Source organism: Panthera leo, chromosome C1 (assembly GCF_018350215.1).
Source record: "Panthera leo isolate Ple1 chromosome C1, P.leo_Ple1_pat1.1, whole genome shotgun sequence".
Lineage (NCBI taxonomy): Eukaryota > Metazoa > Chordata > Mammalia > Carnivora > Felidae > Panthera > Panthera leo.
Window position 1 is genome coordinate 186,183,625 of NC_056686.1, and position 22,386 is coordinate 186,206,010.

Below are 22,386 nucleotides of genomic sequence, written 5' to 3' on the forward strand. Positions count from 1 at the left end.
GATCCCACAGTTTTTGGTTCTCTTTTGGTTAGAAGAAAGATATTATTTAATAATTATGACCCATTTGCACCTACTAAAAATTTAGTTCAGATATTCTAAAATTTCCATCTCAACGGAAGTCAAAGGATCTCCATTACCTTTAGCTCAAGGGTGAGTCCTGGCTAGGGGACCTTCAATAGGGGAAGGGACTTTTTTCTTTGTCATTTCAGTCTCCACCCACTCCATAGTTTCTGGCACCCCCAGAGTGGTGCAGGGGGACAAGGGAAAGAGGCAAAAGTCATTCTACTTAACTGTAGATCTCTCTTGGCAGTTGATATCTACTGTCATAACAGGTATCCAGGTTCTGACACATCACACACAGATGTGTGGGGGAATTCCAACTTTCCACAGTTACAGTGGAGTTTTTGAGTTAATACAGAATCCTGCTCATCACAATCAAGCTCCTAGCCATAGGGATGGTCTCCACAATATCAAGGATCTGGCAACCAGTTATTCTGGGTGGGATCCAACCAGAGATTTTGAGCCAGGCAACTTTTGTCCAATAAGAAAATCCTGAATTGTACCTTATTTCCTTCCTAGCTTCCCTCTGCTGAATAGTGGTAACATCAATAATTTTCTTACCTTCTTCATGTTCCAAGTCAGATGCAGGCAGCACTCTACATGTTCCTACTGCTCCCAAATACCAGGGATTGCAAGTGAGACTCTTTCAAGAACTTCCTAAAGCATTCCACTTCAATGGGCTTACTGTAATGGTCCTCTGAGCGTCTGTGGTTCATCAAGCCTTCTGTTAGGAAGTACAGTGCAAGTCTTATCTTCTTTCAAGCACCCTGATCAATTTAAGTATCTAATAAAAAATTGAACTTTGCCCCAAAAGAGGGCTGACTTTTGCCTTTGGCCTCTGGGAGGTAATCTCTGTGACTTGGAATGTCCTTTTCTTCCCTGGGGGAGTTGGACTATGCCAGAAAGTTTAAAGATGTGATTTTTGGTGGGGGCTTTGGGTATCAGCTCAATCTCCCAGAAGGACTAGAGAGGCAGGCAGGCTGATCGCCACAGATCCCCAGTAAAGACTCTGGACACCAAGGCTCAGATTAATTTCCCTCAATGGCAGTATCCAGTGCATATTGTCACATCTCATCTCAGAGAGGAGTTAATGTTCTCCATGACTCCATGGGGAGGAGACAACTAAAAAGTCAGCTTTTGGAATCCTTCTGGACTCTGCCCCATCTGTCTCTTCCCTTGGCTAATTTTAATCTGTATCCTTTATAAGATACACACAATCACAACCATGTAATAATACCACAACCATGAATATAACAGCTTTCAATGATCAAACCTGAGGGCATTTTGGGGAACCCCCCTAAAGGTACAATTGCATCAGAAGTGAGGGTGGTTTGTGGACAGTTCCCTAACTCTGTTGTGGTCCCCCCACTCCCCACACCACCAAGCCATTGACTCCACTTTCTGTGGATACTGATTGGATGTTCCATAAATTTAACTCAATTCTGACACTACTTACCTGAAGATAGGGTCAGATCCCACAGGTTAAGGGCTCAGTTCCACAAGACTGCTCCTCCCACCTTCTACTTCAGTTGCCAGTAGCAAGTTCAAGTTGTTACCTGTACTTCTGACTGACTGGTTATAAACTGGAGGTTCTCACAATCCCTTCTTTAGGTCCAACTGACTTGTTAGAGGAGCTTACAAAACTCAGAGAAACATTTTACTTACTAGATTGCCAGTTTATTACAGAGGATATTAAAGGAAATAAATGAACACCAAATAAAGAGATACACAAGGTGAGGTCCAGAAGGATCTTAAACACCAGGACTTCTGTGTCCATGGAATTTAGGGCCTGACATATGGATGCATCTTCACTAACCTGGCAGTTCTTCAAACCCCTTCTTTTTCGGGTTTTTATGGAAGCTCCATTATATAGGTATGAATGATTAGATTATTGGCCTTTGGTGATTGATTCAAAATTCAACCTCTCCCTCCTCCCCAGAGGTCAAGAGGTGGGACTCCAACTCCAACTCTGCATTCATGGTTGGTTCCCCTGTCAACCAGCTCCCCCATTCTTAGGGGATTTCCAAAAGTCATCTCATTAACTAAACTCAGTTGTGGTTGAAAGGGGTTTGTTATGAATAACAAGACATCCATTTCACCATTATGGCTCTGAAGCAATTTCAGAACAAATGAAAAAAGACCAAATATTATAACAAAAGAAGCTCTAATAATTGTTATCAGAACTTCCAAATGTTTTGGGTGCTGTGAGCCAGGAAGAGTGAATGAAGACCAAACTATATATTTATTATAAATCATAACATCATACTAACTTTACACTAAGTATTTTTCCCCATCTCCCTCCTTACTAGGACACTGTTGACAAATGCAAGTCCTTTCTCTCCCACTGGACCCCCTCTTACCCATGCTTCAGTTGTCCTTTGTTAACCTTAAAAACAAAACTGTTATTTTACCAGCAAAAGATGGGTTTATTCAAGAATAGAGAAGTGCAATCCAGAAAAAGCAAGCTATAACAAAACCATAGGCAAGTCTGCAGAACAAAGGAGAGAAACACTCTTTTATGGAGGAAAGGGGGAAGTTGGGAGGGTCTTTATAAACAAAGAGCCTATTGCAGTAAATTGGGAGTTAGGAGTACAGTGGCTTCTCATTGGTTGAATTGTGACAGTCTCTCATTGACTGGGCTGTTGCTGGGGAAGGAGGAAATCCTTCCTTTCTCCTGCTGTGGTGGTAAAGTAATATCCATGTACAAGATCTTTCTCTACTTGTTGGATTTGCAATTAACAATGTGTAGTAGGGGGTGAGAGCTCTCCCAACCTGCTGACTCCATTCTTTTTTTTTTTTTAAGATTCCTAAGTTTCATGAGATTAAAAAAAATTTTTTTTTAACATTTACTCATTTTTTTGAGAAATAGAGCATGAGCAGGGGAGGGGCAGAGAAAGGGGGAGACACAGAATCTGAAGCAGGCTCCAGGCTCTGAGCTGTCAGCACAGAACCGAACTTGGGGCTTGAACCCATGAACCATGAGATCATGAACTGAGCCAAAGCTGAACGCTTAACCTACTGATCCACCCAGGCGCCCCCTGACTCCATTCAGAATGAGGTTCCCTTTTGTTAATTTTCACACCTTCTGCTCTGATTCTCTCTCAAGGAACTTCATCTTCTGCTCCTGTAGACTATGCAGAATGGGATTGAAAATGTCAGAAAAGCAGTGTGGCTGTTTTAAGGGTAACTGCAATTTGTTTTAATAAGGTATGGTAAGACATGCAGATATGGAAATGACTGTCTTGAGGAGAGAGTTTATATTCATGGATCCCAAGAGGAGTGGCACACTATTTGGGTCCACATGGAAAAGCACCAGCTTGGTCAGGAGGCAGAGGGAGTGAGGGGGAAATGCAGGCATATTGTGATTTCTTAGACAAGGAGTGGGTGAGATAGGGTAATCAGGCTTAGGATGAATTTGTTTCCATAATTTCAGTGAGCCCTGGGATATAAGGGGCTGTCCCTAGTCATTTGGTACCTGGCCTAGAGTATTAGGGCAGGGGAATAGTGGCCTGGAGTAAGAGATCTCATAAAAGAGGTGGTTGGGGATATGGACTCCGGATTAATTGATTTGCATATGAAAGACTTGCTCACAGGCAGCTCGTTTGCTCTCTCTAGGAATTAACTAGCTCTGGGAGTGGCAGTCTTTCCAGGATAAGCAAGGCTTCAAAATGTCAAAGCATCAAAAGTACAAAATAAAAGACATGACTAATATGTTGTCTTTTCTTATTACTATGAGGATGTGTTTAGCATATTCTCTATTATTTGGAGATACAACTGTCCTGACTTGTGGATATTTTGCTGAAAGTCTGAACTATCAGGAAAATTTCATTTACTGCCCTTGCACAAAGAGGAAACAACAGGCCTGGCCATGATACTTTGCATCTCCTCTGATCTGTCCTTGGGGTCTTTCTTGACACTGTAGAGAAGGAAAAACTTTTCCCCTTTACCCCCCTACCTTCTCTGAGTACTTGAAAACTAGACCAATAAAAGACAGATGAAAAAGAGGAAAAACAGTTTATTAATGCATCAGAGCACACCAAGTGGGAGAAATCTCTGTGATGGGTAACTCAAAAAGGTTAAAACTTGGCCTTTTATAGCATCTCAGCACAGAATATTATGTACAGAAGTGATAAGACAAAGGCGAAGGCTTTTAGGCTTCTAAGAGCAGCAAACTGGGAAGGTAACTCTATGGAGAAAACTAAGTTGGTGCCAACTTTCCTTCTTTTTCTTGGTCATAAAAATTCCCTGGGAGAGGGGATTGTGGCCGTCTTCATTTCTCAAAAGTTTCTACTTTTAATCAGATAAGGGATGCTCCAGAAGGCTTCTTTATTCATCTGTTGATTCTCATTTGTCTCTAACGCAAAATAATCCTTACGCCAAACGGGCATATTTTGGGGGGGCATGTTCTGATCTCCTATATGTTGTGTCAGATGAGAAGTGACTCATTTTCTCAGAAACCAGAAGTTTGTAAAACACTATGGTAAATTACAAAAGAATTAATTTTATAACCTAGCTTCTATGTCTACTCATGACATTTTCTTTTTATTTTCTAACACAGTGAACTGTCACTGGGTGTTTAGCCAATGTTTGTTTAATAATGAGTGAATATGAATGTTACCAACACCTCTAATATGTTATGTAGAATGAATATTATCAGGACTCTTTCATTTAATCTCCTTCTGAATACCTTTAGAGAAAAGAAAAAGTCTAAAAGAAAAAATAACATGCCAAACCCTAGTGGCAGAAGACCCATTTCTAAAATCTAGCCCTTTTGCTCACAAACTGCCACTGATTGTGAGTGAATCAAACAGCCACAGCTCCCAGGGTCAGCCTCAGGGTCAACATGGCATTTTTACTCTTCAGCATTGTTGTTCTAAGAAGCCAAAATGGGCTTCAGAGTTCTTAAGAACTCTGACTTAAATGCATTGTCCCAAGCGGTATTAAACTTTAGCCTAGATGCATAGAGTGGTAATAGAGGATTGAGGTGATTCATAAAGTACTGATGTGAAGAGAGCTACAAGATGGGTTTAGGTGAAAAAATTGTAGAACACATAAACGTTTATACAAATATGCAAATCATTTGTGCACAAATTAAAGTTAAGGTAAATATATGTTTACTTTTGGTTTTGTATAGAATATCCCAAGAAAGATAAATAAGAACTACATTAACCCTCCTAACACAGCAGTGAGTTATCATTCTGGTTGAATGTCTGTTGAGAGCAGGATTTGGTAGGAACAGACTATGGACTCTGAGCCTGAGACAATACCTCTGGGGGAAGAAAGAGTGTCCTATGTGGGGGAAGATACCAAACACACACTTTGCCTTCTTGACAGTCTCACCTGGGGCTTGCCTATGCCTGCACGGTAGCTGTCCTACTGAGGATGTGTATATTTTTATTATTTTTACTAATAGTTTTGAGGGAAAAAAAATCATTGCCCATTTAGAAAAAATGAATGCTTTGCAGTTGTTACTATTACAGATGTTCTTGAAATCCTTCTATATTGGGAACAAATAAAATGAATGTCCTTTGTGGAAAGTGAGAAATGACTTCTTTTAAAATAGAGAAAATATATGTTTTGGAGAACAATTCACCCATCTATTTTAAGAAGCAGTCGCTAGGGCTGTATGTAGATGCAGGAGCTGTGTAGGCCCAGCTCAGTCACTGCATCTTTCTGAGAGCTTCAGTTTCCTAAATGTTTTTGTAACACCTGCTCTGCCTGCCTTGGACCAAAAAATGTGGTTACCGACAAGGATCAAATGAGATAAAGTAAGAAAAATGCCTTAAATTAAAGAAATTTAAATTTAAATTTAAGGAAACTGCATTGTGCCTAAAGAATATATTGTTATGTCATTAAAAGTGGCTCTTGGATTGTGGTGATGGTTGTACAGCTATGTGAATGTACTTAATGCCACTGAACTGTACACTTAAAAATGGTTAGGATGGGGGGCGCCTGGGTGGCTCAGTAAGTTAAGCGTCCGACTTTGGCTCAGGTCATGATCTCGCGGTCTGTGAGTTTGAGCCCCGCGTCGGGCTCTGTGCTGACAGCTCGGAGCCTGGAGCCTGTTTCAGATTCTGTGTCTCCCTCTCTCTGACCCTCCCCTGTTCATGCTCTGTCTCTCTCTGTCTCAAAAATAAATAAACGTTAAAAAAAAAATTAAAAAAAAATGGTTAGGGTGGTAAATTTTATGTTACACATATTTTACCATAATAATTTTTTTTTAATTTTTTAATGTTTATTTATTTTTGAGACAGAGGGAGACAGAGCATGAGTGGGGGAGGGAGACTGGGAGAGAGAGAGGGAGACACAGAATCTGAAACAGGCTCCAGGATCTGAGCTGTCAACACAGAGCCTGATGCAGGGCTTGAACCCACGAACCGCGAGATCGTGACCTGAGCCGAAGTCGGCCGCTTAACCGACTGAGCCACCCAGGTGCCCCACCATAGTAATTTTTTTTAAATGGCTCTTGACATTTGTCTGTAGGGCTTGAGGTGCTCCATTTCTTGGGAAGCAAGACAAGGACCCTCACCTTGTCTAGGCTCAGGCTTTCAAGAAAATATAGAAAAAGTTAGGCTGATGACATAAATATTGGCCCAACATTGACCTCAGTTTCCTCCTTTCTAGATCAGTGGTACGTATTCCTCTCTGCAGTAGTTTCTTTTAGAAAGTAGAGGGGGCAGGTATTGGTAACCAGCAAGTTGCAGAATATACATATTGAAATCAGTGACTATAAACTCTTCCATCTGCCCATGACTGTCTAATCATCTCAATATTGAAACAAAAATCAAAAGACTTAAAATCCCAACTGTTAAAAACTTTTAGATAGCTAGTTTTAGTTTTAGATAGCTCGTTGAAGGGAATGAAATAATGATTGGAATGCAATCTCTTTTCCTTTCTCTTACCACTCCCTAAAAGGAGTCTAGGGCCAGAGCCAAGGCTGGCTGCCAGAGCCAAAAAGGGCTAAGAGGTGGGGTGCCTGGGTAGCTCAGTTGGTTAAGCCTCAGACTTCGGCTCAAGTCATGATCTCACAGGTTAGTGGGTTTGGGCCCACGTTGTGCTCTGTGCTGACAGACGGCTCAGAGCCTGGAGCCTGCTTCAGATTCTGTCTCCGTCTCTCTCTGCTCCTCCCCTGGTCTCACTCTGTCTCTCTGTCTCTCAAAAATAAATAAAATGTAAAAAAAAAAAAAAAAGGCTAAGAGGGGTCCACAAACCAGACCGCCTGGACTGTGGGTCAGTTATATACAACTTTTTAATAAAGAAGCAACAAAAGAATATGCACATTCCAGGGATTTTTGTTTCGTGGTTAGTATTTGTCTTTGACTAATGTCCTCTAGTTCAAGTCCGGATCAATGGCAAGGGTGTGCTTCAGTTACTTGAAAGGAAAGGAGGTTAATCCTTCTAGCCTTTCTTAGGAAGAGTTATAGATCCAAATTTGCTTTTAGCAGATTAGTAGACATGAGTAGGCCTTCAGGTGGGAGCTGAGATTCAGGAAGGTGGAAAGCACTAAGGCAAGCTAGGCTGTCCTTACCCTGCACTGGATGGGGACCAGCTCCCCCAAGCCCTGCTGCAGCTGCAACATTTTCAGGTCTCCCAGCTTCCCTGGGACAAAGGACCATGCACATTACTCATTTTGATACAAATAATCACACACACACACACACACACACACACACACACATCTCAAGACTGAAGTGAGAAACTGGGTAAAGCATGTGACTTAATAATGATCCTTATAGATCACAGTAAGAGTTTAACCATCTTGAGGTTCACATTTCACTTGTTAGTTATTCATCTTTGTTTTTAGCAAAAGCTAAGACTGGGAGACCCTAAGATCAATACTTTACAAATGACAATGAGACCTCTTCAGTCATTCTCAGCATAGCCCCCTGGATATTTCCAGTAACTCATCCATTTCTAACAGGCGGGGCCTGATTGCAGACAGGGGGTGGGGGGAGGAAGATGAGCCCAAACTCTCAAGTGAGACATTCCTGAGTTTGTGTTCTGGCCCTGGCATTTGTCAGCTGATTGACACAGAATTCTTTCCTTATCTGTACTATATGTCTAATAATTCATACCCATTATACAGATGTTGTGAACTTAAGTAACAATGGTAGGAGATGTTTGTTGACAACTGTTGAACTCTTAAATGCTTGATCTGTTTTATCCCTTGTGATTCTGCTCAGTTAGGAATTCCAAAGCTCGGATCTGAAGATTGGTATATTTTTAAACCTCCCCAGTTAATTCTCAGATCAGTTGAGAACCATGGTTGCGTATTAATATTTAGACAATGATTAACTGCTCAGGGTCTGAGAGATTAACAGACCTCATTCCATCACCCACTAGCTATATGCACTTGGCCAAGTCTCTCAACCCATCCAAGCCTCAGTTTCCTCATCCATAAAATGGGAGCAAAATATAGCATTCACTTTTGAGAATTGTTCAGAAGGTAAAATAAGTTAGGTGACTTATTTTAGGTTAAGTGACTAACCTAAAGTTAGGTGACTATGCCTGGCATGCACAAAATGTTTGATAAATGTTAGCTTGTGCCATTAGGCCAACTCACTTTTCTTAGGTGACTGAGAACTCAAAGACCTTTTGACCTTTGTGCATAAGTGACTCTGTTTTAGTTTAAATTTATTGCTCTTCCATCTACATTGTTCATTTCAAATTCTAAGTGTTAGGGAAGGCAGACTAGTATGTTACAGTGGAAAAATCCTTGTGTTTGGTCCAACAAGATTGAGTTTGAATCTATGTATCCATTTGAGCCTCATGGGAGAACAATCCCCTCCATTGTGGTGAGAATTGGAGATAATTCGTATAAAGGGTACAATATATAGGTATTGCATTATTGCCAGCGTTTTGGTTCTAAAATGCACAAGATTTTGCAAAAAGGAAGAAAGCCCTTAAAAAATTTCAAACAGGAAACAGAGGGTGGGAAGGAGATAGAGGATGAGGAAACCCCTCATGGGGTTTGAAGCTGCGAGTCCTGGGGGACAAATCTCCATGTTACCACCACTCTGGGCTTAGGGATGGAGGAGGCACTGGTTATTACTAAACCTAAGAGCATGGCCAAGGAGCAAATAGTGTTGTTATCCCTACTCAGGACTGGGCCAGACCCACCTGTTTCCTTGTGCAGGATTTCCCATTTCAGCTAGAGGCTGGCTTTGACCCTAGAAGAGCCCCTGCCATATGAACTCATGGGTGGTCTATGGTTTCAGCATTGAGATTGGAGAACAGAGGGACAATTCCTCTCCCTGGACTTCTTGAGAAGGAGAGTGACATTTTACTTGATACAGGCAGTCTTAGACCTATCTTTGGAAATTACAGGCGTTATTAATACTAAATGTAGTCAATGTAAATGCTTCCCAATAAAACATGCCCAACTTCTAGGTGCAGCAGCAGGGAAATTTTTCCCTTCTTCCCTTCTAGGTTCTTTGGCTAGTCTAATAATTAAATTGACACAGATGGATTAACAAGAGAAGAACAAATTTAATTTCATACCTATGGGAGCTCATAGAAATATCAGACTCAAAGAAATGACCAAAGCAGGCAGCTTTTATAACTTGTAGGCAAACAATAAATTTGTGAAAAATTGACAAGAGAAAGAAGTTTGGGATTGGAGTAGTAAATTGGTGAGGAAATAATAAGGTTTGCTTATTCAAACTTCTCAGCTTTAAATTCTCTGTCCCTTGTAAGGATAAGGATACCTTTCTACCTCCTGGTACAGGGAGGGTACCTTTCACATGGCAGATTTATATCCTGCTTTCAGGGGGAAAAGGAGGGTCAAAGAGTCTTTCTTGCATTGATTATTTCTTAAGAAAGTCTAATTAAAAATAATCCATATGCAAAGTGGTATATTTTGGGGTGGCATATTCTGCCCGCCCCCCTCACTAACCAGTTAGTTTAAATGGTGACACATTGTCTCTGTCCCTCTTCTGAATGGCTGGAAATGGGGCATCTGTTCCTTTAAGAAACATTTCTTCTTAGAGTGAGTCATCTCTGTCCTCTTGCTTTAGGAATCAAGTTTATTTTCTAATTCTTTCTGTTGAGGAATTTTCTTTTTGGCTTGCCGAATACCAGATGCGGCTCTTGTCCCTTGTGATTTTTTTCAAGCCTTGCTGAATTTGCTAATAAGTTCTGAATGTCGAGAACAGGAAGTGAATCCCCTGGGGAGGCAGAAAGTGGAGTTATCGAAAGTAAAAGAAAACTTCTTCCTGGAGGTGTTTCCATCCCCACCCCACCCCCATCCCCACCCTGTTTCATGGGAATTTTCTCTGGTTGTGTGGAAAAGCCTTAGGAATTTGTATGAAATTAGGCAGTTCAGGGGTCCTGGCATCGGCACTTGGTGACTGTGATGTCGCTGGGACAGGGTGGAGCAGGTGAGTGCCTGGTACAGAGGTGGCTTCTGAATACCATGTTTCCGGGACTCACTCAGGGGGCAGAGTGGGCACACCTCAGGGTCCTGCCAGGGCCCCAGACCTCTGAGCAGGGTTTCCCTCTGAACCATAGCCTGTGGCCTTGCTACTTTTTATCCCTGAAGGATCTCCAATTCCTCTGCTACATTTCTGTTCTCAGTGTCTCTCCCCCTCTCCCCCAGCCCTGAATACAGATACAATGTCTCTTTCCTGCTGGGTCAGTTTGGAGATTCATTTTTTACCTACTTAATTTGTTTTCTTTTCCATTTGGGCAGAGGGTCGAGTTAATTGTCAGATTCTCCCCTGCCCTGTTCTAGGTATTCTCTTCCCATTCCTCTCCCACCCCACTTCCTACCCTCCCTACTGCCTCCCAAAGGCTGCTCTAAATCTTTTGATGATATCCCTGAATTGATCTATATCTTTGCAAAACATATCATTGTTTTGTGTATATACCCAATTTCTTAACTATGAACTGGAACTAGTACATAAGTTTCCTCATCATTAAATGGGATTCATACTACCTCATGAGGATTCAAGGAAATAATACAAGTTAACTACTTACAACAGTGACTGGTACTACTAAATTCCCAGGAAGTATTAGCAATTATTACTAAGTATTAGTATTATTTAAATTGTATTTTGCTCGTTCTGTTTCTTTTTTTAAAGAGCAAGCACTCTGGGGCACCTGGGTGGCTTAGTCGGTTAAGCATCCGACTTCAGCTTAGGTAATGATCTCACAGTTTGTGGGTTCAAGCCCTGCATCAGGCTCTTTGCTGACAGCTCAGAGCCTGGAGCCTGCTTCAGATTCTGTATCTCCCTCTCTCTCTGTCCCTCCCCCGCTCGCACTCTCTCAAAAATGAATAAATGTTAAAAAAATATTTTTAATTAAAAAAATTAAAAAAATAATAAAATAAAAAGCAAGCAGTCTGACACTTGAAGTTCTAGGTTTTGCCAGGTCCCACTTTCTAACTCCTACATAGTATTACATGATGGATAGTGTTCACAGTCCTATAGAAGGACTACATAAATTGCCCACCAATCCTCCGGCTGATCCAACCGGCAAACCTTGGCCAATATCTGATAGGTACAAAGTGGGTATCATGTTGCTTTATTTTGCATTTCTCGGGTCATTAAAACTTTTGAGCATCACCTTGTACACTTTGGCTGTTTAAGCATCCCTGTCAAGGAACTCCATGTTCATAGCCATTGTCCCTTTATGGGGTTTCTTCTTCTCCTTGATTTGCAGGAAATATTTGTAGGTTATAGATATTGCTACTCCTGTGGCAGGTTCTGGGAACACAGACACGAAAGATATGGTCCCTGCCCTTCTGAAGCTCACAGCCTAGCACAGGGACTGGTCACAAAACAGTGGAACAAATGCTGGGGTGGATGCTCAGAAAGCATCAAGAATCAGGGAATACCTCCTAGGCTATGATTGAGCTACTAATAGGATTTCCTTCTGTTGCTATGTTCTCACTCAGACTTTATGGGCAGAATCAAATGGTAGTGAAGGGCATCGATATTACCACGGCAACTTTACCTAGCCCTCTACAGGTGAGAAGGAACTTTCAGATACTTTGTGTAATCCGCTCAGCCCTAAGGTGAGTCTCTGCCTTCTGAAAGCTTATATTCTATTTGGGGAAAGAAAAAAGGAAGGGAAATGTTTGATTTTTTTTCTTCTTTTAACCTCAAAAAACATTTCAACTGACTCACAGCAAAAAGGCTGGGCTAATGTTGTGTTTTGTTCAGTTATATCTCCAGGGCCCAGACTATGGTAAGGACCCCAGAATTCTTCTCTTTGGTAAGGTCATCTGGGCCTTTCAGGTGAAGGGCCTTTGATTCTAGAGTTTTCTAGGCTACTGAGGGTGGGGTCTGGTGGCCTCCTGGCCCATGAAGGTGATCTTTGTATTCTATGTAGATGGGAAACCAGGAGAGTTAGCTGTGGGGGTTAGCAGACCCTCTCAGAGCCATGATGAGGGCTTTGCAGTTATCAGATCTCGCAGAAGGGCTCAACTGATATTTATTGAGTGAAAACATTAAAATCTTCATAATGAACCCTGAAAAATCTGTGAATTCCTGAAATATGGAAAGAAAGTGTTCGTAGTTACCATTCAGTCCAAACTTTCTCATTTTGGAAGGTGGTAATGAGGTCCCAAAGGCAAAATGACCCGTCCAAAATCTCGCAGACAGAGTCAAAGCTCAGGGGGCCAGGTTCCCTACCCAGCCCCCTGTCCCATGTTCCTCTAGGACTCTTTTGAGCTCTGGGAGGAGGTGCTACTGGGAGGCGAGTTGGCCTCAGTCAGCCTATATGACTCAGATATTTCAAAACAGGAAGTAGAGCGAGCTGTGCCTCGTTCTTCCTCAGTTCTTCTGAAGCTCTTTCTTTAGAAACATCAGGAAACAGGGGTCTGTGAAGAAGCTGCTGCCACTGTGAGGGTCCCAGGATTCGCTTCTTTGCTAAGGTTGGTTGGGCCTGCAGGGAGAAAGGGCCTTTGATTCTGGAGTTTTCTAGGCTGCAGAGGGTGGGGAAACCGCAAGAATTAGCAAGCAGTCCTTTTGAGACCCACGGTGAGGGCCCTACAGATTCTAGATCTCAAGGCCCCCTCCAGCTTAGGTTTGGTTTTTCTGGAATGATCCAGGTATAACTATACAGGGAACCTCATCCTTAATCAAATTGTGACATAAACAGTAGTAGGGTTGGGACTCTGGAATGAGATCACACCATCTAAATCCGCGTTCTAGCACATACAGTTTTGATTTATAAGGTTCTGATCCGTTCTGTGCCAAAGTGGATTTATTAAGAATTCCTGGTTTTGTGTTTTGGGAGGGTTTTTTTGCCTTAAATTTTTTTTTTATTATTTTAATCTTTAAACATATTATGATTACATGCCTTTTTTGGTTACATTCCTTCACTGGCTTCCATCTGCAAGTAGAATAAAATCTAAATCTTTGCACGGCTTGTCATGGAAGCCCTCAAGTGAGATGTTCAAATCTGAGCTTGCCACCTCTCTTACTAGCTTCTTTCTAAACTTTTTTTTTTTTACGATAGTAACATGAAGATGATAATACCAATTTCTTCAGAGGCTTGTAGTACAACGAGTCAAAAAATATTTTTATGTTTATATGCATATGTTATAAGCGCCTGTATATCATAATAAACATTTATATCAAATACTCTGGGGCATAAATTTATCATTAAAAATATTAAAGATACTTATATGTTGTATAATACAAATATACTTATGTGGATTTATTATTTAACAGATATTATATAATCAAAAGTAAAAGAAAACTTCCTGGAGGCCATTCCTTTCTTCTGGCTTATATATATTATTCATGAAAATATTCAAATTTATGTATTTCATGTATGTATATAAATACACTACATATATGCATTTATACACACACACACACACACACACACACACACGTGAATATAGTTGGAAGGAAACCAAATGTAACCAAAGAGTTATCTAAATGGTGAGTTTCTAAGTAATTTTTCTTTTTCTTTTTATACTTTTTGGTACTTTCTCTAAGGGGTAAGTGTGACTTTTACTATTTTAAGATCAGAAAAATACAATGATAAAAGTTCTTTTAAAAATATTACTATAACAAAGTTTCTAGCTCCTGATCTTATGTGGTAAACCTAGGTCCCATAAAACAAGGACCATCCCCCAGTCCCTGTATCTACCGATCTCAGTGTCTAGAGGTGGCTCCTTGGCCAGTAGTGTAAAATTCTGTTGCAGCTGATTCTTTTCCAGGCACTATGACTAGAGACATGTATGACCTAAACAAAGACTGAATATTATGCCATAGTGTGTCCTGTAAAACCTTGGCCAGAAAAGAAGCCTCTCTAGCATTTTTCCAATGAACTCTCCATTTTGATGTGATGCAAAAATCATTTAGAAAGCATTGTCTAATTATTGCAAAGATAAGAAAATGAATGCGATGAGGCAGCTACAGAGGACAGGAGCCAAGGGCCAATCATATTATAATCAACCTCAGGTCATCCTGGCCTTGTATTGTATGATTATTATTATTTATATACTGTCAGAAAATGCTATTAAATATGTAACAGACGCCTTAAGAAGGCTTCAATAGTTAGTACTTCTAGGAAATTATTGTAAGAAAATAATCAGAGTTGTATATGGAGACAGACATTTCAAGATCTTATTCTAAATGCAAGCAGAGGCTGTTATATAAATTATGGCCCAATCATATGATTACATACTTGACAAATTTTAAAATCCGTGCAGTAGAAGAAAAAATGAAGATATCAAGATGTACTTACAATATTACCATTGGAAATATCCACTTATACCTCAGAAATATGGTATGATAAAATACAAGGGAAAATATAAATACGTAAAATATTTGGTAGGAAAGATAGTAAAATATTAGATAAAATATCGATTATTTCGATATTAAAATATTATTATCTTTGGATGGTGAATTATAGACAGTTTTTATTTTCTTTTTTATCTTTTCCGTATTTTCTAAAATGAATACAATGAGCATTGTTATCAAAAAATTTGTAGAGGGAAGAAAAGAGATTCTACTTTCATTTGATTCTTTGGTTCATTTGACTGTGTAAAATGAGATTTTAACAGTGGTTAGACCTGATAAAATTTTTAAGGACATTGGAGCTAATGGTGCTAAACAGGGCTGGACCTAGTTTAGATCCTTTCCAACTTATGAATGAAAATGGGCCTTTAAGAGGTGATTTTAATTTAAATATAAGTCCTTGTAGAATAAGTAATGCATGCACCTAGTAAAATCCAAACTGTAAGCCTTATTTTCTGCCTACCCCCTGGCCTTGTTGTCCACTCCACCCCTGGGCTTCTAGTTCGTCTCCTCTGAGGCAAACCACTGAAGCAGCTTCTTGTGTATTCTATTCAAAGATCTGTGAATACACAAATCCATGCACCACTTGATAATACATTGTATAGATCTTCCCATTCTTTAAAAATATCTGAGTAGAGTTTCATTGAACTTCTGATATTGATAAACAGTTGTTTCTGCCCTTTTGTTCTTTCAAGCAGGACAGACATGAATAGCTTTGTACATGTTTTTAAGTACATGACGTTTAAGCTAATGTAGGAAAAACTCCTAGAAGTTAAATTGTGAAGTCATTTTATATTTTTACCGATATGACCAAATTACCTACCTACCTGTTTTTATTTCTACCATCTCGCAACATTGTGTATTGCAAGTTTTGTACCTCACCAATTTGGCAGTTGAAAAATGGTCTTTTGTAATTTCAACTTGCTTTTTTTTTTTTTCTTGGTGAATGAGGTTGAATATGTTTTCAAATGTTTGAAAGCCATTGGTTTAAAAAAATAAAGCCACTGGTACTTACTTTTCTCTGAACTCTGTGCTTACGATGCTTATGAACTGTGTGCTTACCTGTTTATGCATTGGATTGGATCTCTTTATCTCTTTTATCTCTTTTTCAAAAAAAATGGACTTACGGGAGCCTTATTTTAAGAAAGTAGGTCCTTTTTCTACTTTTTCCCCTAAGTGCAAGATTTATTAATTTTTAAATTTTGCTTGGCTTATTTTTGTAGAATATTTTGGTTATTATTTAAGGACATTTATCAACCTTTATTTGTTGGTTTCCAGGTTTTCTGTTGTACTTACAAAGGTTCTTCACCACAGCATGATTATTTTAAAAAATTGTCCTGTATTTCTTTCCTGAGTATTTAATTTTGGGGTTTGAATCTCTGGTCCATCTGCAGCTTATTTTAATGTAAGGAGTTCAGTTATGGTCCATTTGTTTGTTCTAGAAGCCTGCCCAATTGTTTTAACACCATGTGTTGAAAAAGCCACCTAAACGTGGATAGCCCTTTCTGTAGTATGTTTGGCTTGGCCATTTTTCATTGTTAACTTCTAATTAACACATTAATTTCTAATTTCATTGCTAACTTCTAAAAGAGAATATGGACTGCACTATTTCTGCTCTTTGGAAATCTCACATTAAGATTTTCTTTGTGGACAATCTTCGTGACTATTTGATACGTGTTTGAAAGGACGTGCATTTGCTACTGGGAGGAAATACTGTTACAGTTTGTCATTTGTACCACCTGGATATTCCAGTCTTCTACTTAGTCTATTAGACTTTTTATTTTCTAAGAAAGGTGTGTGTGGAAGTTTCCTTCTCCTTTGGGGGCAAATAAGGTCTCTGAGTTCTCTTAAAGTTCTTTTTTAACGTTCAAGTTCTTCTAATACGTTCTTTTCTTTCAAGAACACACATGTGGTAGTGCCGCTCCTCTCCCTGGTCTCCTTTCCTGGTTAATCTGCCCTTGGCATCCCAGACAGCCTCGTTTCCTGCTCGTCCTTCACTTACTCTCTTACAGTACCTTAAACCCAAGAACACACCCAAGTGTTTTTACAGTAGTTTCATTTTCACAGACACTATCTGCATACATTCTTCATAACGTATTACAGGAAAAGGGCAATTCTCCTTCCTCACGTCTTCACCCCCAAGTCCTAGTTTTCTCCTTCATTTCACAGAAGAAACTTTTGAATTTGGTCTGTCTCTTCCCAGAACCTCCTTACCTTTTTCTTTTCCGCTTTTGTATGTGTATCTGTAACCACTGAAAGTGTAATAGTACTGTTTTGAGTATTTTTTAAAAAGTGGATGTATGATTTTTAAACATTTTTTTAATGTTTATTTATTTATTTTGAGAGAGAGGGAGGGAGAGAGAGAGAGAGCGAGGGCTAGCACAAGCACCAGAGAGAGGCAGAGAGAAAGAGGGAGATAGAGAATCCCAAAACGGCTCCATACTCTGAACTGTGAGATCATGACCTGAGCCGAAATCCAGAGTTGTCTGCTTAACCGACTGAGCCGCCCAGGTGCCCTGATGTATGATTTTTTTTTTAAATATTGCAATTTCTTTTTCTGTTTTTTTTGTACTGTCATAATAACACATCTTGGATAGCTATTGTTTTTTATTTCAGAAGATGGAGTACACTTTCTTAACTGCTGCATAATATTCTGTAGTATGACCATACCTTGTTTTATTTAGCCATTTCTTTATTGATGGACATTTGGGGTGTTTCCAGTTGTTCAGGGTTACACATTGTGTGGTGGTGACACTCCATGCACATATCCTGTTTAGCACACGTGTGTTTCTATGGAGTGTGGTTTAAGGAATGAGCTTGCTAGTTTGTTCCCTTATATGTCCAGTGAAGTTTGCTGCATTAAAAAAAATTTTTTTTAACGTTTTATTTTTTGAGAGAGAGAGACACACACACAGAAAGTGAGCAGGGAGGGGCAGAGAGAGGGAGACACAGAATCCAAAGTAGGCTCCAGGCTCCAAGCTGTCAGCACAGAGCTCAACACGAGGCTCGAACCCATGAACCCTGAGATCATAACCCGAGCTGAAGTTGGACACCCAACTGACCGAGCCACTCAGGTGCCTCTGCTGCATTTCTAACATATGCTGTTAGATGGTGGGTATATATTTAAGATATCTTTTCTAAATAAAATAATTTTCATGATAATTGATTGCTTTTGAAAGATGTAGGCTCTGGAGCCTTTGTGAATCCAGTGCAAAGTGTATCTTCCTAAGAGATTTCTAGTTTCCTGAATCAAGAAAACTTGTCTAAACAAGGATGTAAGCCCTGGGGCACCTGAGTGGCTCAGTCCGTTGAGTGTCTGACTTCAGCTCAGGTCATGATCTCACAGTTTGTGGGTTTGAGCCCCGCGTGGGGCTCTGTGCTGACAGCTCCGAACCTGAAGCCTACTAAGGATTCTGTGTCTCCCTCCCTCTCTGCCCCTCCCCCACTCATGCCCTGTCTCTCTCTCAAAAATTAACATTAAAAAATAAGTTATAAACAATAATGTAAGCTCTAGGTTAAAAGGGAGAAAAAAGGTTTTGCCCCATAATTCCAATTCTAAGAGTGAGGTAATCAGAATTATGCACAGGATATATAAAAAAGCTTCTCAATACAATATTATTTTTAAGAGTAAAGAAATTGAAAATTCTTTAAAATAAATTTCGAGACATCTGGATGGCCAACAGGCACATGAAAAGATGCTCAACGTCGCTCCTCATCAGGGAAATACAAATCAAAACCACACTCAGATATCACCTCACGCCAGTTAGAGTGGCCAAAATGAAGAAATCAGGAGACTATAGATGCTGGAGAGGATGTGGAGAAACGGGAACCCTCTTGCACTGTTGGTGGGAATGCAAATTGGTGCAGCCACTCTGGAAAACAGTGTGGAGGTTCCTCAAAAAATTAAAGATAGACCTACCCTATGACCCAGCAATAGCACTGCTAGGAATTTACCCAAGGGATACAGGAGTACTGATGCATAGGGGTACTTGTACCCCAATGTTTATAGCAGCACTCTCAACAATAGCCAAATGATGGAAAGAGCCTAAATGTCCATCAACTGATGAATGGATAAAAAATTGTGGTTTATATACACAATGGAGTACTACGTGGCAATGAGAAAGAATGAAATATGGCCCTTTGTAGCAACATGGATGGAACTGGAGAGTGTGATGCTAAGTGAAATAAGCCATACAGAGAAAGACAGATACCATATGTTTTCACTCTTAGGTGGATCCTGAGAAACTTAACAGAAACCCATGGGGGAGGGGAAGGAAAAAAAAAAAAGAGGTTAGAGTGGGAGAGAGCCAAAGCATAAGAGACTGTTAAAAACTGAGAACAAACTGAGGGTTGATGGGGGGGTGGGAGGGAGGGGAGGGTGGGGGATGGGTATTGAGGAGGGCACCTTTTGGGGTGAGCACTGGGTGTTGTATGGAAACCAATTTGACAATAAATTTCATATATTGAAAATAAAATAAAATAAAATAAATTTCGATGTATCTGCATGCAAGAGATCAAGAAATAAATAAAAATATGCCCAAGAAGAATATTTAGGGGCACCTGGGTGACTCAGTTTGTTAAGCATCTGACTTTGGCTCAGCTCAAGATCTCGTGGTTCATGGGTATGGGCCCTGCATCCAGCTCTGCACTGACAGCTCAGAGCCTGGAGCCTGCCTTGGATTCTGTATCTCCCTCTCTCTGTGCCCTGTCCCCTGCTTGTGTTCTCTCTCTGTCAAAAAATAAATAAATAAACATAAAAAAAAAGAATATTTAATGGTTGGGGTAAATGTTTATTCTAAATATTAAGTGGGGGAAAATAGATGTATACACCTAGATATGCAACCTGATTTTAATTTTTATATAAATATTTCTGTGTGTGTGTGGTGTGTGAATTATCATAACTCTGAGCATGTTATAATTCACCGTGTTTTCAATTTTCACACATACAAAAACCACTGATTTAGAAACTGAATTGAAAGGCTGACAGAGTTGACTTGGTTCATTTCCAGTCATGGGTTCTTGATCAGCTGTGGCTGCCGGTCCTGAGGTCTTTGGGGCACAACAGTACATCATGTCTTCCTAGCACTATTATTTCAGTCAGACCTCATCACTTCTCTGGAAGCAGCCCTTCCCATCTATTCTTCACACTTTTATTGTTAGTCCCAGACTGGATGACATTACAGTCTTTTCTTAGTTCCCTGTCACCTCTAGGACAAAGCCTGAGACGTTGCCCCACAGTGTGAGGCCCTTTGTAACAGTCCCTGTTCACAGCTTCATCCCTTTTCCCACCACCCCCACCCTCAAATACTTCATGCTTTACTTTATTGAGCTCCTTGTGCCAGCCTGAATTGACTTGAACATCCTTGCCTCCATCTTTCGCATAAATTACTTCTTGCCAAGAATTGTCCTTTCTTACCTCCTTCCTGAAAGTGTCTTCCCTTTAGGAAGCCCTTCCCCTGGGCTGAGTTGGGGCTCTTTCCTCTGTATTCCTACTGTACCCTGGTCACAGCTCTCTGACCATTGGCTAATTTGTTTTTTTTTTTTTTTCTCTCATTTTTTTTTTATTTTTTAATATATGAAATTTACTGTCAAATTGGTTTCCATACAACACCCAGTGCTCATCCCAAAAGGTGCCCTCCTCAATACCCATCACCCACCCTGCCCTCCCTCCCACCCCCCATCAACCCTCAGTTTGTTCTCAGCTTTTAACAGTCTCTAATGCTTTGGCTCTTTCCCACTCTAACCTCTTTTTTTTTTTTTTTTTTTTTCCTTCCCCTCCCCCATGGGTTTCTGTTATGTTTCTCAGGATCCACATAAAAGTGAAACCATTGACCATTGGCTAATTTGTATATCTACTTTACAAAGTAGTGAGCTACTTGAGAACAGAAACTTGTCCCTGTGTTTTGTTTTTTGCTTTTTTGTTTTTTGCCTTCTGTCCACAGTAGAATATCTGGTGTGTGGTAGAAATAATAGTTTTGATGAAGTTTTCTTCCTCATCTGAATGTACTATTGTATTTTGTCCTAGGCTGCAATTAACATTCTCCTGACACTTGACCAACATGGATTTCAGTAAATGTCTGTATAATATTGGGGAACAGCTGGGCAGTGATGAGCTGGCCTCCCTCAAATTCCTGAGCCTGGACTACATCCCACAAAAGAAGCAAGAACCCATCAAAGATGCCTTGATGTTATTCCAGAGACTCCAGGAAAAGAGAATGTTGGAGGAAAGCAACCTGTCCTTCTTGAAGGAGCTGCTTTTCCGAATTAATAGACTGGACCTGCTGTTCAACTACCTGAACACCAGCAAGGAAGCAATGGAGCAGGAGCTTCAGATACCAGGCAGAGCCCAGATCCCTCCCTACAGGTGGGGAGAACCTTCACAATTCAGACACTGGGAGGTGTGGGTGCAGTGGACATATCTTTGTGGGCAGGGCTGATGGCAGATGTCTGTGTGGTATGACTTTGGAAGTTCCTTGAAGATGTCCCACCAGGGTCAGATTAAGACATTTAGAGACCCTATATATAATTCAGGAAAAAAAGTTAAACCATAAAATAAAAACACTTTTGTTTCCAAAGTGAAATATTACCTATAGGTATGCTGAAATTAAAACAGACATCTTCTGAATGTTGTCTCTCTCTGTTCTGTCTCCTCTTTTGTTGCCTCTGCTCTGCCTCTGTCCATAGCATGTGCTTACTTTGCCTATTATTGGATAAAGCGTCACTACTTCTTACATGAAATCCCCCTCCTGCCTGCTTGTGGATGACTATGGATATTCTCAGTGGGGTGTTAGGCTTTTATTCCACACTGAAAGACTTGTATCACAAAGTTCTCCAATGAGGGGTGTATGCTGCCATTCTGGACAGGTCAGGCTGGACCCCACAAAAACTGGCCCCTGTGTGCTTAGCTTCTGCCAGGAGAACAGCTGTGACTTTGGTCGTCTGTCCTGCCAAATGCCTCACAGCTAGGCCTCTCCCCACCTGTGGGAGAGTGGGTACCCAGGGTTGATAACAAGCCATGTTCTCTTACCTCTTGATGAGTTGGTAACAGACTTTTAAAATAGAAACACATTACCAACTTTTCTATTTCAATACCCCCTTTGTAAAGTTCTTTTTAGCTTTCCTTCTGGAAACTTCTACTCAAGCCTTAGCTGTGGCCCATTTCTCAGTCTGTTCTTTCTTGTCATTAACAATGGCATGTGTGACAGTAAGTCCTCACAGCCAGGGCTGAAAGCCACTATCTTCTACTGGCCTGTCTATTTATGAACACCCTGGTCCTTAATCTCAGAGATCTGAGATTCTGGCATGTTCCTTATCATACGTTTCTCTACTCGAAGCTTGAGCATTTTGAAAGAGAGATATTCTGGGTATACTAGTTTCCTAGGGATGCTGTAACAAACTACCACAGACTGAGTGCCTTAGTGTAGTAGAGACATTTATACACTCATAGTTCTGGGGGTTAAAAGTTTGAAGTCAAGGTGTCAACAGGCTTGGATCCTTTCAGAGCTCTAGGGAGAATCTGTTTCATGTTTCTTTCTCCCCTAGCTTCTGGCACTGGCAGGCAATCCTT

General features: G+C 40.4%; 1 protein-coding gene across 4 annotated transcripts in view; it reads left to right on the forward strand.

Moving 5' to 3' along the window:
* The window catches only part of CASP8 (caspase 8), a 74,154-nt gene that overhangs the window by 39,002 nt on the left and 12,766 nt on the right, over positions 1–22,386 (forward strand). Inside the window, exons 1-3 of one of the 4 annotated variants that reach the window (XM_042949696.1) lie at positions 10,320–10,439; positions 11,957–12,076; positions 20,845–21,183. In XM_042949696.1, the coding sequence (XP_042805630.1) occupies positions 20,879–21,183 (305 nt within the window). In that variant the 5' untranslated portion in view covers positions 10,320–10,439; positions 11,957–12,076; positions 20,845–20,878. Of the gene's footprint in view, positions 1–10,319; positions 10,440–11,956; positions 12,077–12,548; positions 12,938–20,844; positions 21,184–22,386 lie in introns of those variants that run through there. The other 3 variants (XM_042949695.1, XM_042949698.1, XM_042949697.1) reach the window with 3 other exon arrangements.